This window comes from Myotis myotis, unplaced genomic scaffold, assembly GCF_014108235.1.
Source record: "Myotis myotis isolate mMyoMyo1 unplaced genomic scaffold, mMyoMyo1.p scaffold_m19_p_3, whole genome shotgun sequence".
Lineage (NCBI taxonomy): Eukaryota > Metazoa > Chordata > Mammalia > Chiroptera > Vespertilionidae > Myotis > Myotis myotis.
Window position 1 is genome coordinate 150,922,747 of NW_023416335.1, and position 14,179 is coordinate 150,936,925.

General features: G+C 39.6%; 1 protein-coding gene across 4 annotated transcripts in view; it reads right to left on the reverse strand.

Annotated features, from left to right (window-relative positions):
• The window catches only part of LEMD3 (LEM domain containing 3), a 90,419-nt gene that overhangs the window by 34,701 nt on the left and 41,539 nt on the right, over positions 1–14,179 (reverse strand). For all 4 annotated transcript variants that reach the window (XR_004965855.1, XR_004965856.1, XM_036297955.1 and 1 more), the window contains exon 4: positions 14,056–14,123. Coding sequence is in view for 2 of the 4 variants with exons in the window: in XM_036297955.1 (XP_036153848.1) it covers positions 14,056–14,123 (68 nt within the window). In the remaining 2 variants the exon portion in view is untranslated. The remainder of the gene's footprint in view (positions 1–14,055; positions 14,124–14,179) is intronic.

The following is a 14,179-nucleotide window of genomic DNA, read 5'->3' on the forward strand; positions in this document are numbered from 1 at the left end:
CTGAACACAAAACTGACTAGGGCAGTGATGGCAACCCTTTTGAGCTCAGCGTGTCAGCATTTTGAAAAACCCTAACTTAACTCTGGTGCCGTGTCACATATAGAAATTTTTTGATATCTGCAACCACAATAAAACAAAGATTTATATTTTTGATATTTATTTTACATATTTAAATGCCATTTAACAAAGAAAAATCAACCAAAAAAATGAGTTCGCGTGTTACCTCTGACACGCGGCGTGTCATAGGTTCGCCATCACTGGACTAGGGCCTCAAAAATGTGTACTTTAAAACCCATGTCAGATGCTTTGAACATGGATTACATTTTCAAAGTACAAAAATAATACTGTTTCTATAAAAGACTCAGCTCATTAAAAAAAAAATTAGTAAGAAGGGGGAAAGAAACTGCTACAGGGGAAGTGAAGCAAATATTAAAACCTATTGAGGACAATCACAAAATGGATAATATACATGTTAATAATAGCAATGTGGCTTTCCAGTTAGTAAACATTCTGGTTAATTGTGAGACGATATATGCTATACATCAAATGCTAAAATGCTACCTTTTAAGTTAATTAAAATATGACACACAAAAATCAATATGAGTGAATATAATTTAACTCTTGATCATTCAGTGGAAACCTGATCTTTCATCTCCAAGAATAATGGAAAGAACATAGTCCTTAGAATCAAGCAAGCCTGGGATCAAATCATGACTCCATTATTGACTACCTATATGTATAGCCTTAAATGAGGATAAAAAAAAACACAACAACCTCATTTATGTAGATGCATCTACTTTAATCACTTCTTCAGATTCCAACCATTATTCATGGTCAGTCCCTTGTCCACCCAATAGATGGAGGCAGGGGTTATGAACTAAGCTCTCCCATTTAAGAAGCAGAACAGTATAGTGATTAATTTCCAGTTCCATCACTTATTAGTTGGATGACCTACCCATTAAAGCCCTCAGAGCAGCGGTTCTCAACCTGTGGGTCGCGACCCCTTTGGCGGTCGAACGACCCTTTCACAGGGGTTGCCTCAGACCTCCTGCATATCAGATATTTACATTACGATTCATAACAGTAGCAACATTACAGTTATGAAGTAGCAACAAAAATAATTTTATGCTTCCTCCTGCACACCTTCTACTGGGGGATCAAGCCCACAAGCAGGGTATGTGTCCTGACTGGGAATGGAACCAGTGACCTACTGGTTCATGGGTCGAGCTCAACCACTGAGCAACACCAGCCGGGCCTGGAGTGTGCTTTTCTAAAATAAAAAAAAAAGATCTTAGGCATTAGGGGAGACAAAAAAAAACCCAATCTATGGTATTTCAATATAATGCTATGTATTTCCAAAATGTTCCACCAGAGGGACCTCTTAACTTTTCATAAAAACAACTTTTCAATCTGAAAAATGAGTAATAAAATTCTCAAGAGATTGGGGGAATTAGAAAAAGAGTGGTTAAATTATTTAAATTAATTCTTATGTTTATTTAAATTTCCTCTGAAGAAGGTGGGGAAAATAAAAGCAATATAAAGAATCAATTTTAAAATAAAATTTAACTGAGGCTTACTTAATTCTCTCATTTTACTAGATTAAACATTTATTAATACTCTGCTGATAACATACTATAAGTTGGGGGGGGGAATTTAGTTTATACCTATAGGAATTCTACACATTCTTTGGTTTATTTACTTCTGAATGAATGCAATAACTAATTGTACTGATGGTGAAACCATAGGACAAATACATAAAATGTACAAATTTCTCTCAATAAAGCAGAATGTCTAAAATATGCATACCTATTATCATCACTGTTTGATACCAGCTTAGTCATGACGTTCTTCCAATTTATGCTGAAACTTGAATAAAATAAAATAGCTACATTGTACTAAATTTCTCGTTCCAACTTAGAGAGTAACTTGGCAATATATAGCAAAAGCATTAACAAAGTTCCTGCTCTCTGAACAAGTAATTTCTTTTCTAGGACTATTTCCTAAGGAAATGATCAGAAAATCAAATACTATATACAGATTAAGAGTGCCTTTATAATACTACCAAAAAAAAAAAACAAAAACACACACACACACACAAAACAACAGCATACAATGCAATTCCATAAAGAAATTATCAAGTGATATAAAGAAACACTTTTCAAAAACCTGAACAATGACATGGAAAATGTTTATACCGTAACTTTAAGAAAAAATTTTTATTTATGATATGAAATATTTTATACTGATATAAATTCTAGGGGGAAAAATATAAAACTAGAAAAAAATGGACCAAAACTTGTGGTTAAACTTAGGTGGTAAATTTGAAATGCCTTTTTTCCTTTTATTTTCCAAATGAGTTAAATCTTAAACATTTAATCTTATGTTGAAAAATATAAGCATTATTTTTTTTTAAATATATCTTTATTGATTTCAGAGAGGAAGGGAGAGGGAGAGAGAGATAGAAACATCAATGATGAGAGAGGATCATTGATTGGCTGCCTTCTGCACATCCCCCACTGGGGATCAAGCCCACAACCCAGGCATGTGCCCTTGACTGGAATCGAACCTGGGACCCTTCAGTCCGCAGGCTGATGCTCTATCCTCTGAGCCAAACCAGCCAGGGCAAGCATTATTTTTAAAACAATACTTAAAAGCTTTTATCTAGACCGTAAAACTTATTTTTTTGGAAAAAAATCCTGTTTAATGCTTTTTTTATGTTTTTAGCAGCAGTCCAAACTACATCTTTGGTGGTGATTAAGACAGATGAAGTTTTATAGCAAAACTGAACATGGGATTACAAGAAGAAAAGGTTCACACACTCATAGCTAAACATAAAAAGGTATTGTCATTTGTACATAAAATAATTTAACTACCTAAAAAATTGGTCAATCCAAAATGTTTTATAAACATATACATAAGAAATTCTACTGAATCTAAAAAAAGAAAAAGTTAAACCTAATCAGAAACATAAAATAATTTCAGGGAAAAGATATGAGAATCTTTTAAGACTAAAGTTCATTAATATCAGTTTTTTCTTAAAACTCAATACAAGCAGTTCCAACTCATCTCATGCATGGGTGCTTTCATTAACTACTTTGCTGACCATCCTTAGTACTAGTAGAACTAATCTCCTGTACACTACTGTTGCCTGGCTTAGACTCCAACTTGTCCCAACTCTGGTCTGTATCCCGTCTTTTTACCATATCCTATTGCTGACCCACAGCTTCAATCTAATGGTTGGGGAGGAAAAAGAGAAGAGGCTAATTATCCTTCCACATTAACCCCCCTTTCTCTTCCTCAACTCCAGCTTACCTACTGGATCAAGCCCTATTCTGTCCCCAAACCCCGTGTCCCATCCCTTTAGTGCTTCAAATATAGTATTCAGTAGATTTTAAGAGTCTCAGGGTTCTTCTGAAATGTGTAATAATCTTGTTGCAGGAATTTATTACCAACACATACTTGTGCCATTACATAAGAGATTTAACCAGAAATAAAAAAGAGAAAGCTGAAAGGAAGCACTGGTTGGGATCAGTTTTTCCTGCTACTAGATATAAAAACACTTTCAAATATCTCAGAAGGAAGCGCTTGCTTGTTTTGGATTCCCACACGTTATGCCCTCTTCCTGGAATATTTTATCCTATGTCCCCGATAGTGTACTAAATCCAATCCTTTCCTTGCCCCCACCCAAACAATCCATCTAGCAATTCTTCTATCACTTAAGACACAGCCCCATAATCACAACTCCTCCCTATTTAAGACCAATGTACATACTACTTCTTTAGCTATCCAATCCATTAGGTATTATACTACTAACAAATTTGTCTGTCATCTAGGACAAAACTGAAAATAAAGACAAGAACAAGGCTGAGAGGCAAACCCTGTAGCATGTTATTAGGAACCTCTCTCCAGGTGACACTGGTTTAATTAGTTAGGAAACACAGCGAAAGAAATAAAAACATATTGGTAAGCTACTATAATCATCAGGAACTGAGCTAGGTCATCCTAACTAATAATAGAGAAACATGGTAATTAACCATAACTTCGATACTCTTCCCATTGGCTAAGCAGCGAGATATGAAAATTAACTGCCAACCAAGATGGCGGCTGGCAGCCAGGCAGCTGAAGCGAACAGGAGGCTTGCTTGCTCCAGTGATAGAGGAAGCCAAAGTTCCCCGCCTGCCACTGCCGGCCTCTGAGCTTGCACTCTAAGCAACTATGTTGCAATTATAGAAGTTAAACAATCCCCAGAAACCTGCTTTCAGCCGTCAGAGCTGGAGCGAGCAGGACCGCAACAGTGTTACACTTATAGAACCCAAATAAACCCAGATACCTGCTTTCAGCAGCCGAGGTCTCAGAGCTGGAGCCGAGCCTCAGAGCTAAAGCCAGGTCTCAGCTCCAGTGACAGCCATAGAAGGTAAATAAATCCCAGAGTTAAAAAAAAAAAAAAGGAGAGGTTGGGAGCTTCAGTCACCCGCCAGCCTGAAAACGGCCCTCAGCCCCTCACCCAGACTGGCCAGGCACCCCAGTGGGGACCCCCACCCTGAAGGGGGTGTGACCAGCTGCAAACAGCCATCATCCCCTCATCCAGGTTGGCCAGGCACCCAAGCAGGACCCCCACCCTGAAGGGGGTGTGAGCAGCTGCAAACAGCCATCATCCCCTCATCCAGGCTGGCCAGGCACCCAAGCAGGATCCCCACCCTGAAGGGGGTGTGACCAGCTGCAAACAGCCATCATCCCCTCATCCAAACTGGCCAGGCACCCAAGAGGGACCCCCACCCTGAAGGGGGTGTGACCAGCTGCAAACAGCCACCATCCCCTCATTGAGGCTGACCAGGCACCCAAGTGGGACCCCCACCCTGATCCAGGGCAAACCAGCCAGCCCCCACCCGTGCACCAGGCCTCTATCCTATATAGTAAAAGGGTAATATGAAAACTGACCCTAACAGCAGAAAGACTGGGAATGACTGGTCACTATGACACACACTGACCACCAGGGGGCAGACGCTCAATGCAGGAGCTGCCCTCTGGTGGTGAGGTCACTCTCACATGGGAGGAGCTCTGCTCTGCCATAAGCCAGGCTGATGTCTGCCAGTACAGCGGTGGTGGTGGGAGCCTCTCCTGCCTCCTCAGCAGCGATAAGGACATCCGACTGCAGTTTAGGCTTGCTCCCCGCTGGCAAGTGGACATCCCCTGATGGGCTGCCGGGCTGCCAGAGGGATGTCTGATTGCCATCTTAGGCCCAATCCCCCCCGGGGAGCAGCCTAAGCCAGCAGGTGGTCATCCCCTGAGGGGTCCCAGACTGCGAGAGGGCACAGGCCGGGCTGGGCCTCTATTCTATAGTAATAAAAGAGAAAGTTGCAAATTGACTGTCCCTCTGTGATGCCCACAAGCCATGCCCACCAGCCAATCAGGAGTGAGTATGCAAATCAAGCCAACAAAGATGGTGGGTTAATTTGCATATGCAGGTGTCAAGTACCCTGGGAGGCAATGGCTGTGCCTAGCCACGCCCATGGGCTCCTGGGACCCTTGCCAGCCGAGAGTAGAGCGGGAGAGCAGGAGGTTTGGAAGACTTGGCAGAGCAGGAAGCCACTGGACATAGAGCAGAGCGAGAGAGAGGGCGGTTTGGAGGGCGTGGCTCCCTCTGTCACCCCAGCTTCCTCATCAAAGCTGTGGAAACTGACAGCAGGGAGGAGGAAGTCCCACCCTCACAGAATCAGCCAGAATCAGCCGTTGGTCAGACAGCTCTCAGCAGCCTGACAGCCAGGACTCTCATTCACCTACATCTCAGACTGTGACAGTAGAGGTAGGACTATGTCTAAAGAACAACTGTTGATACAACGTAGCTCTGCAGCCGAAAGATATAGGCGTTATTGACAGAAAATGTCTGAAGAACAACGTGCATCTGATCTTGAAAGAAGGCAGCGCCTGCGACAGAATGTATCTGAAGACCAGCTATTGGAAAAACGTCGCTTGATGCCGAAAAACACCGGCATCATCGACAGAAAATGTCTAAAAACCAATGTGACTTTGAAGTTGAAAGAAGGCGGTGGCGACGACAGAATATGTCTAAAGAACAGTCATCAACAAGTACTACCAATTCTGGTAGGAACTGCCTTCTCAGCAAAAATGGAGTACATGAGGATGCAATTCTCGAACATAGCTGTGGTGGAATGACTGTTAGATGTGAATTTTACCTATCACTAAATTTCTCTGATGAAAAACCACCTGATGGGAAATTTACTCGAGGTAGCAAAGGGAAAGTCTTTCCAAATGATATATATTTTCCAGATTATCTGGCATATTTAAAAAGATTAATGGCAAACGAAGATTCTGACAGTAAAAATTTCATGGAAAATATTCATCCATAAATAGTTCTTTTACTTTTGCTTCCATGGGTGCAAATATTGCATCGCCATCAGGATATGGTCCATACTGTTTTAGAATACATGGACAAGTTTATCACCGTACTGGAACTTTATATCTTTCGGATGGTGTTTCTCGGAAGTTTGCTCAACTCTGTATTTTGGATACAGCCGAAGCTACAAGTAAAAGATTAGCAATGCCAGAAAACCAGGGCTGCTCAGAAAGATTCATGATCAACATCAACAACCTCATGCATGAAATAAATGAATTAACAAAATCGTACAAGATGCTACATGAGGTAGAAAAGGAAGCCCAATCTGAAGCAGCAGCAAAAGGTATTGCTCCCACAGAAGTAACAATGGCAATGAAATATGATCGTAACAGTGACCCGGGTAGATATAATTCTCCCCGTGTAACCGAGGTTGCTGTCATATTCAGAAATGAAGATGGAGAAGCTCCTTTTGAAAGGGCCTTGTTCATTCATTGTAAACCAGATCCCAATAATCCAAATGCCACTAAAATGAAACAAATCAATATCCTGTTTCCTACATTAGATGCAATGACATATCCTATTCTTTTTCCACATGGTGAAAAGGGCTGGGGAACAGATATTGCATTAAGACTCAGAGACAACAGTGTAATCGACAATAATACTAGACAAAATGTAAGGACACGAGTCACACAAATGCAGTATTATGGATTTTATCTCTCTGTGCAGTACACATTCAATCCTATTTTAAATGCAGGAAAATTAACTCAACAGTTTATTGTGGATTCATATTAAAAAATGGAGGCCAATCAGATAAATTTCATCAAAGCAAACCAATCTAAGTTGAGTTGAAAAATATAGTGGTTTTATGCATTATCTCAAATCTAGATCTGAAAAGGACAATGTGCCAACTGATAAAATGATAATACTTCCATCATCTTTTGAGGGTAGTCCCAGAAATATGCAGCAGCGATATCAGGATGCTATGGCAATTGTAACAAAGTATGGCAAGCCCGATTTATTCATAACCATGACATGCAACCCCAAATAGGCAGATATTGCAAACAATTTACAATGCTGGCAAAAAATTGAAAACAGACCTGACTTGATAGCCAGAGTTTTTAATATTAAGCTAAATGCTCTTTTAAATGATATCTGTAAATTCCATTTATTTGGCAAAGTAATAGCTAAAATTCATGTCACTGAATTTCAGAAACGTGGACTGCCTCACGCTTACATCCTCTAATTAATTCCCTCTCAATATGCACGAATTTCATGCATCGGGCCACTAGTTTAATATACTGACTTAAGTCTCCAGTAACTCTGACAGGTATCACATTGAGAAACAGGTACAGAAAAGTGAAGGGACTTTACCAAGACAAACAGCTTCTGTGTGAGACATCTAATCTCCATCATATTATGTATATTACATAGTCTTAACATCTATTGGCTATCTACATATAAGTCATTAATTAAATGAATGAGTACTTCTCTTTTTGGCAAGTATATCAAGACATTGTTAACAAAACCTTGATGAAAGACTTAGAACTATACTACATTCTTAATTGTTAAAAAGCAGGGATGATATCAGCAAGATGACAGAAGAGGAAGTCCCAGACCCTACTTCTCCCAGGAGACAGAAATTCAACACTATACAAATTTCCCTTGTAACAGATCCAAAAACCCGTCAAGAGGCTCCTGAATCCAAACAGACCCAATAAAAACTAGCTGCATAGAAGCCAGTAGGAAAATTTAATAGCATTCACTCACCAGAGCCCCCTTTCCTGGCACAGCATGGTGCAGTCAGGACAAAATTCCCTGGATTCTCCTTGAGGATGGAAAGAGAAGATTGAACCATATGTCTAAAGTTCAGACTTTTTGGGGAGCTACCAGAGGGACTGAGTTTAGTCTTGCCTGAAACTAGGCATTGACAAGTAAGGGCACCAAGTTGGGAACTGCCAAGAACAAAGGCAACGAACGGTTCAAACTAGCACACAGGCACTCATCATTGCCCCTCCCCACAGCTCAGTAAAGAATGAATGGGAGAAAGCCCCAAAGTCCTGGCTTCTCCCTGAGGAGGAAAAGAGTTGAAACATGTGTCCAATGTTCCAGTTTCTTAGAGAGCTGCCCCAAGGGACTAGTATCTGTAGCACCTGTCTCAGAATACTGACAAGACCTGACAGTCTATATAGATGGGTGGATGCTGCTGAGAACAAAAAAACTGCTACTGCCCCAGAGGACCTGCCATACAACAGATAGACACCAGAGGGAGCAAGAAATTACAAGCTCCTGAAAAAAGAAACCTACAAAAACTTCTATTTAGAGCCCTGACTGGTTTGGCTCAGTGGATAGAGCGTCGGCCTGCGGACTGAAGGGTCCCAGGTTCGATTCCGGTCAAGGGCATGTACCTTGGTTGCGGGCATATCCCCAGTGGGCGGTGTGCAGGAGGCAGCTGATCAATGTTTCTCTCCCATTGATGTTTCTAACTCTCTATCCCTCTCCCTTCCTCTCTGTAAAAAATCAATAAAATATATTAAAAAACAAAAAAACTTCTATTTAGAAATTTATACCCACAAAAAGGTGCATTCAGAGAAAAAATTTAAGAAGACCCCAGAATTTCTGAGTTACTGTTGAAGGTTTCCCCTGAATAAACTCTGGGAGATATGGCTGTTCTCAAATGCATACATCACAACCCAAAGTAGCAAGGCAGAAAAAGGAAACAAGGAAATATGGCCTGACTAAAGGAACAAAATAAATCTCCAGAAACTGACCCTAATGAAACTGAATATAAATTACCTGACAAAAATATTCAAAATCACTGTCATAAATATGCTCAATGAGCTCAGGAAAATAACGCATGAATAAAATGAGAACATCAATAAAGATAAATCATTTTTTTCTAACATTTTTATTGATTTCAGAGAGGAAAGGAGACGGAGAAAGATAGAAACATCAATGATGAGAATCACCGATTGGCTGCCTCCTACACGCTCCCTACTAGGGACCGAGCACACAACCCAGGCATGTGCCCTTGACCGGAATCCAACCCGGGACCCTTCAGTCCGCAGGCCCAAGCTCTATCTATTGAGCCAAACCAGCTAAGGTGAGAAATAATTTTTTTAATGGAAATTTTGGTGCTGGAAAATATAATAACTGAATTGAAAATTTCACTAAATGGGTTTCACAGCAGACTTAATCAAGCAGAAGAAAGAATCAAGGAACTCAAACACAAGTCATTTGAAATTATTCAGTCAGAGAAACAAACAAACGAACAAAAACAATAAAGAGGAGTGAAGGAAGCTTAAATAACTTAGGGGCTATCATCAATCAGACTAATATATGTATTATGGAAGGCCCAAAAGGAGGACAGAGAAAGGTGGAAAAGGCATATCTGAAGAAATAATGATGAAAATCTGTGGAAAGAAAGGGACATTCAGATTCAGGAAGCCCAACAGCCTCTTATGAAATACAAGAAAAGCAGTACTGAGACCGAAGTTTAGAGGTAAATGTCTACATTAAAATAGAAAGAGCTCAAATAAACAACTCAATTTTGTACCTCAAGAAACTAAGAAAATAAATTAATATTAGCAGAAGGAAATAATAAAGTTAGAGCTGAAATAAACAAAATGGGGGGGGGGGGGGAGGTTAAATCAGTAAAAGTTTTTTTGTTGTTGTTTTTCGAAAGACCGGGAAATTGGCAAACCTTTAACTAAGGAAAAGAGAGAAGATTCAAATAAATAAAATCAGAAATAAAAAAGAATATTACAACTGATGTCACAAGAGAATAAGAATTAACACTAATCATTCTCAAATTCTTCCAAAAAATTTAAGAGGGAACACTTCCACACTTATTTTATGAGGCCAACATTATTCTGATACCAAAGCCAAACAAAGAACTACATGAAATACAGACCAATATCCCTAATAAATATAAATGCAAAAAAATTCTTAGCAAAATACTAGCAAACCAAATTCAACAGCACAGTAAAAGAATGATACACCATGAGCAAGTGGAATTTATTCCTAAAATGAAAGAATGATTCAACAATTTTGAGCAAGAACAAAAAAAACTAGAGGCCTCACACTTCCTGACTTCAAAACATATCACAAAGCTACAGTAATCAAAATAATATGGCACTGGCATAAAGATAGGCATAAACCAATGGAAGAAAATAGAGAAATTCATGCACATATGATAAACTGATTTTTTACAAGGATGCTAAGAACACACAATAGGAAAAAGATAGTCTCTTCAACAATATTGGGGAAAAAAACAATTTCCACATGTAAATGAATGAAATTGGACTCTTTTATTACACTAAATAAAAAAATCAACCCAAAATGAATTAAAGACAAATACAAGCCATCTATATACATAAAAGGCTAAGTGTCCATCCACCCGACCGGTAGCTATGACATGAACTGACCACCAGGGGACAGACGCTCAACGCAGGTGCTGCCATGAGGCGCACTGGCCATTTAAGAATAAACTGCACTACAGACCTGGCGCCGACAAACCAACACTCGGCTTCCCCCAAGTGGGACACAGGCCCCGCCACCACCCTGGAGCAACACCCCACCAAATCGCAGCCAACACTGCCAAGACCCCACGGTGCAAAATGCAGCCCACGGCCTACAGCCCAGCCCGGAAACTGTCACTGTGGGCGCCAGGTACTGACATCACGTAGCAACGCCTGGCTTCCTCTCCCTAGCCAACTAGCCTCCTTGGAGTTTCTTCAGCCCAGGAACCGACTTCCTTTACAGCCAGGTGCAAAAACATTTTACAATTTAACCAAATGTTGTGAAGCGTTTTCCGTGACTCATCTCATTTGATCCTCACAGAGGTCCTGGAGTAGGTAGATAGGAGACTCAGTAGAATCTTATTTTCTTTTCATTAGCAAGATGCCAATAGTGATATTAAAATATTTCTTCTAATTAATTTCCTTTCAATGTGCATGAATCTGTGCACCAGGACACTAATGAAACTATAAAACTCCTAAAAGAGCCCTGGCCAGTTTTCTCAGTGGTTAGAGTGTTGGCCCTCAGATCTAAGGATGACAGGTTTGATTCCTGGTCAAGGGCTTGTACCTTGGTTGTGGGTTCAAACCCTGGGGCACGTGCAGGAGGCAACCAATGGATGGGTCTCTCTCTCATGTCGATGTTTCTCTCTCTCTGACTCTTCCTCCCCCCCACCACCCTTTTCCCTCCCTTCCACTCTGTATGAGAAAATATCTTCAGGTGAGGATATTTTTTTTTAATTCCTAAAAGAAAATACAGGGTAAAGCTTCATGTCTTGGCGATGCCTTTCTGGACATGACACCAAAAGCACAGGCAACAAAAGCAAAAACATACATGTGGGACTATATTGAACTAAAGAGCTTCTGCACAGTAAAGGAAACATTCAACAGAGTGAAAAGGCAACCTACAGAATGGGAGAAAATATGTGCAAACCATATATCTGATAAGGGTTAATATCCAAAAATAAATAAGGAACTCCTACAACTCAGTAACAACAACAAAATCAAATAACCTAATTTTAAAATGGGCATGGATTTGAATAAACATTTCTCTAAAGACATAAAAATGTCCAATAGATACTCAACATCACTAATCATCAGGAAAATGCAAGTAAAAATCACAACGAGGTATCACTTTACAACTGTTAGCATGACCATTATTAAAAAAAAAAACACACGTGTTTTCAAGGATGTGAAGAAAGGGGAACACCTGTAAACTACTAGTGGGAACATAAAATGGTGTAGCTGCTATGGAAATCAGTACTGAGGTTCATTAAAAAATTAAAAATAGCCCAGCTAGTTTAGCTTAGGGGTTGAGCGTCAAACTATGAACCAGGAGGTCATGGTTCAATTCCGTCAGAGCACATGCTTGGGTTGTGGGCTCAATCCCCATTAGGGGCATGCCGGAGGCAGCCAATTGATGATTCTCTCTCATCATTGATGTTTCTCTCTCTCTCTCTCTCTCTCTCTCTCTCTCTCTCTCTCTTCCTCTCTGAAATCAATTGAAAAATATATATGTATTAAAAATTAAAAATAAAACTATCATGCAATCCCACTCCTAAATATGTATCCAAAAGAACTGAAAAGAGGATATAAGAGATATCTGCAACCCCATGTTCACTCTGGTATTATTCATAATAGCCAAGAAGTAGAAGCAACCTAAATATCCATACAGATCAATAGTATTCAGCCTTAAAAACAAAAGTCTTGTCATGTTACAACACGGATAATGAACTGTGAAGGCATTAATGCTAAGTGAAGTTAGCCAGTCACAAAAGGATAAATACTACATAATCCCATTTAAATGAGGTGTTACTATACTCCAGGGGTTCTCAACCTGTGGGTCGCGACCCCTTTGAGGGGGTCAAATGACCCTTTCACAGGGGTCGCCTAAGACCATTGGAAAACACATATATAATTACATATTGTTTTTGTGATTAATCACTATGCTTTAATTATATTCAATTTATAACAATGAAAATACATCCTGCATATCAGATATTTACATTACGATTCATAACTGTAGCAAAATTACAGTTATGAAGTAGCAACGAAAATAATTTTATGGTTGGGGGTCACCACAACATGAGGAAACTGTATTAGGAAGCGGCATTAGGAGCAGCATTAAGAAGGTTGAGAACCACTGCTATAGTCAAACTCACAGAAGCACAAAGTGAAATGGTGGTGGCCCAGGACTGGGAAGAGGGGAAATGAGTAACTGCTATGCAATGAGAACAGAGATTCAGTCAGACACGATGAAAAAGTTCTAATACAATGATGGGCATGTAGTTAACAATACTGTACTGTACACTTAAAAATGTGTTAATAGGCTAGATCTCATGTGTTTTTTACCACAATAAGCAAAGGCAAAAATGAAGTATACTAGTATATGACATGACTTGCTGGTAACAAACCATGCCAGCTTCTGGAGATCAGCATTTCCATTTGTAAGTACTCACATCTTTATGGAATTTTATTTACCGAACTGAAGCTCACCAGTATGGCTTTCAAAATCCACTGTCTTTTTGGAAATCAGAATGGCACCTATCCATCTTAACCTTTCCTTTAATATAGGATTTCCTAAATATTATTTACAGTGGTTTCTAAAATTCATCTGCAAATTCTCTTAGAACCCTGAGATGACATTAATCTGCGACAGATTTAAAATAAATAACAGTTTACATACTTGCTCTCTTACATGCTATATACCTACCTCAATTTCTTTCTCACAACTGTTTCCTTTCCAAATTAATGTGTAATGTCTCAGAGAAGCAAACTAAAACAAAAATGCTGAGTATTTCTGCTTTTTCTATCTGCTCCATTACATCAAACAGCAGGCCCAAGCTTTTAACAGTGCAATTAATAAAATGCATGGTACTTTTTAATTTTCATTTGTTAGTCCTCACCCAAAGATGTTTTGCTTTTTATTATTTTTAGAGAAAAAGGAAGGGACAGAGAGAAACATTGATTGATTGCCTCCCGTATGCATCCCGACCAGGAATCAAACCCACAATCTAGGTGTGCCTTGACAGGGAATCAAATCTGCATCCTTTTGGTGTACGGGACTATGCTCCAACCAACTGAGCCACCTGGCCAGGGCAAATGAATGGTGCTTTTGATATAAGTTGTTATTATTTATATAAACTTTAAGAATATAGTTATTAAAATTATAATTTCACTGCTTACTTTTAAATATGCAGCTGCCTCTTGTACAGAAAGTGTTCTCTGACTAGAACTGCCACATTCATGATCTCCTGGAAAGATTAGCATATTATTAATTTTGGATCAGTACGATGTTCAATGGAAGAAA